General features: G+C 39.9%; 1 protein-coding gene across 1 annotated transcript; it reads left to right on the plus strand.

Moving 5' to 3' along the window:
• The first annotated feature begins 1,491 nt into the window (after window positions 1-1,491).
• Window positions 1,492-2,400, plus strand: LOC134934099 (olfactory receptor 11A1-like). Its single transcript, XM_063929605.1, has one exon. It carries the CDS (start codon window positions 1,492-1,494, stop codon window positions 2,398-2,400), a length of 909 nt encoding a protein of 302 aa, XP_063785675.1.
• The last annotated feature ends 589 nt before the right edge of the window (window positions 2,401-2,989 follow it).

The following is a 2,989-nucleotide window of genomic DNA, read 5'->3' on the forward strand; positions in this document are numbered from 1 at the left end:
CGAATTATTGTGTGTGTATATATATATATATATGTATACTGTGTATATATATACATATACTGCTGCACCTCTGTACCTTTGTATAATGCCCACATGCATATACTGCTGCAACTGTGTATACTGCCCACATGTATATACTGCTGCACCTGTATATAATGCCCACATGTATATACTGCAGCACTTGTGTATAATGCCCACATGTATATACTGTAGCACCTGTGTATAATGCCCACATGTATATACTGCTGCACCTGTGTATAATGCCCACCTGTATATACTGCTGCATCTGTGTATAATGCCCACATGTATATACTGCTGCACCTGTGTATAATACCCACATGTATATACTGCTGCACCTGTGTATAATGCCCACATGTATATACTGCAGCACTTGTGTATAATGCCCACATGTATATACTGCTGCATCTGTGTATAATGCCCACATGTATATACTGCAGCACTTGTGTATAATGCCCACATGTATATACTGCATCACCTGTGTATAATGTCCACATGTATATACTGCTGCACCTGTCTATAATGCCCACATGTATATACTGCTGCACCTGTGTATAATGTCCACATGTATATACGGCTGAACTTGTGTATAATGCCCACATGTATATACTGCTGAACCTGTGTATAATGCCCACATGTATATACTGCTACACCTGTGTATAATGCCCACATGTATATACTGCTGCATCTGTGTATAATGTCCACATGTATATACTGCAGCTCTTGTGTATATAGCCCACATGTATATACTGGAGCACCTGTGTATAATGCCCACATGTATATACTGCTGCACCTGTGTATAATGCCCATATGTATATACTGCTGAACTTGTGTATAATGCCCACGTGAACCCTTGGGATCGTATATTGTGTGTAAATCTGGCTCTGGTACTAACCAGTGCCTCCTCAGCCATTTTCCGGAATCCTGACAGCCGACATTATACCGGAGGCCAGAATCCTGACGCTCACCTGGAATTCCCACTCAGTTGGTGGGTCCATGCCACCAACGAGTGGGAATAGAACTTGTGGCGAGTGAAGCTTGCCACCGGGCCCAAAGCATGGTGAGCCAGCAGACACTCAAGAGTAATTGCAGCCTCGCTGCCTGGATTTTGGCAGACGTGATGCTGTTGTCACTTTACTGACAGCCTAGCATCCTACCTGCTGGTATTTCATACCGGATCCTTTGAAAGCTCTCCTAATGTTTGCATGTGTTTGTCCCTAGTTGTGTTGTCTTTCCACAGCCCCAAAACACTGGTAGGGTATGTAGTTGTATGATATTTGTCTTCTGACAAAACTGACCATTAGATTGTGTTCATTACCCAAGATATACATTGTAACATTATGGCGGAGACATAATCCTTGACATTTGGTCACAGTTTACTGATCTGTTAAATGACAATACATTAATTTATCCAAGTTATTTTCCTTGCAGGCCACAAGTTGTGCTCAGGTACACACACTCTTCCTCCTCAGAATGTGTAATGACAACCAGACTGAAGTCACAGTGTTTATACTTTTTGGATTTCAAGGATTATATAAATACAAAATTCTATTCTTCATCTTGTTCCTCTTCTCCTACCTTCTGGTGATTACTGGAAATCTAATCCTCGTTGTTTTGGTGTCGATGAGTGAACACCTCAAAATTCCAATGTTTATCTTCCTTAGACAACTAGCAGTCGCTGATACCCTAATAACCACAACCATCATGCCAATGATGTTAGATATCATATTAAGGGGAAAAAAAGAAGTGTCTGTCACTGGTTGCCTCATACAGATGTACCTTTTTGGAATTTTTGGATTTGTGCAATGTTTTCTTATTGCTGTAATGTCCTATGATAGATGTTTGGCCATTTGTAATCCGATGCGTTACAATTCCATAATGTCACCCGATGTTTGCCGGAGGATGATTGCTGGTTCCTGGTTATTGGTCTTCATGTTATCATCTGAATTAATTGTGGTTTGCCAGTTGCAATTCTGTGGTCTAAACTTCTTCTGTGACTTTGGCCCAATTGTAGAATTATCCACATCAGACACTTCCATGTTGTTACTGGTTGATTTGATCTTGTCCTTTGTTGTGGTTTTTATTCCATTTTCATTAATTATCATAACCTATTTGATCATTTTCTACACCATAAGTAAGATTTCTCTCAACAATACAAGGAAAAAAGCCTTCTCCACATGCAGCTCCCACCTTGCTACTGTATGCACATATTATGGAACCCTAAGCACAGTTTACATGACATCAACTGATGAGCGCTCGTTTATCACAAACAAGTTTTGTTCTCTATTATATATAGTGGTGACTCCCATGATGAATCCCATCATCTACAGCCTCAGGAACCATGAAATTAGAAAGACTCTGCAAAAAGTAATAAATATTTAAGCATAATTAAACCTTCGTCCTCTTCTTCTTCTTTTTTTCTTCCCTTTTCTAACCCTTTTCGTTTTCTTCTTCTGAATACTAATTTTATTCATGCACCCAGCTATTTGAGTTTTCAGAAGTTCCCACACCAACAAACCAATATACAGTATATATCCTGCAAATCCTTAACTCCATTGGTCTGCACAATTTTGCCCTCTACTGGCTGTCCTCCCACCCCTCTGACTGCTACTTCTCTGCCTTCTCTTTCACACTTCCCCTAACAGTAGGCGCTTTCCAAGGTTCTGTTCTTGGTCCTTTCCTTTTCTCTCTCTATGCATCCTCTTCAACTGAGCTCATTCACTGTTTTGAATTCCAATATCATCTCTTTGATGATGATGATACCCAAATCTACCTTTCCTCCCTTGACCTCTCCACCTCTCTCCTTGTGATTCCAGCTGTCTCTCTGCTATCTCTTTAATTTCTCAGCCGTTTCTTAAAATAACATTTCTAAGAATGAGTCAAAACAAATAGGCATGCCATGTCAGGTCTCATGAAACTTAACAATGACAAGCATCTTTCTCATTCAAGATTTGTATCTTAATTGCATAAA

Source organism: Pseudophryne corroboree, chromosome 6, assembly GCF_028390025.1.
Source record: "Pseudophryne corroboree isolate aPseCor3 chromosome 6, aPseCor3.hap2, whole genome shotgun sequence".
NCBI lineage: Eukaryota > Metazoa > Chordata > Amphibia > Anura > Myobatrachidae > Pseudophryne > Pseudophryne corroboree.

What these genes read in the sequence shown, in the direction of transcription:
- LOC134934099 (XM_063929605.1), top strand. Translation starts at nt 1,492, where the DNA reads ATGTGTAATGACAACCAGACTGAAGTCACAGTGTTTATACTTTTTGGA.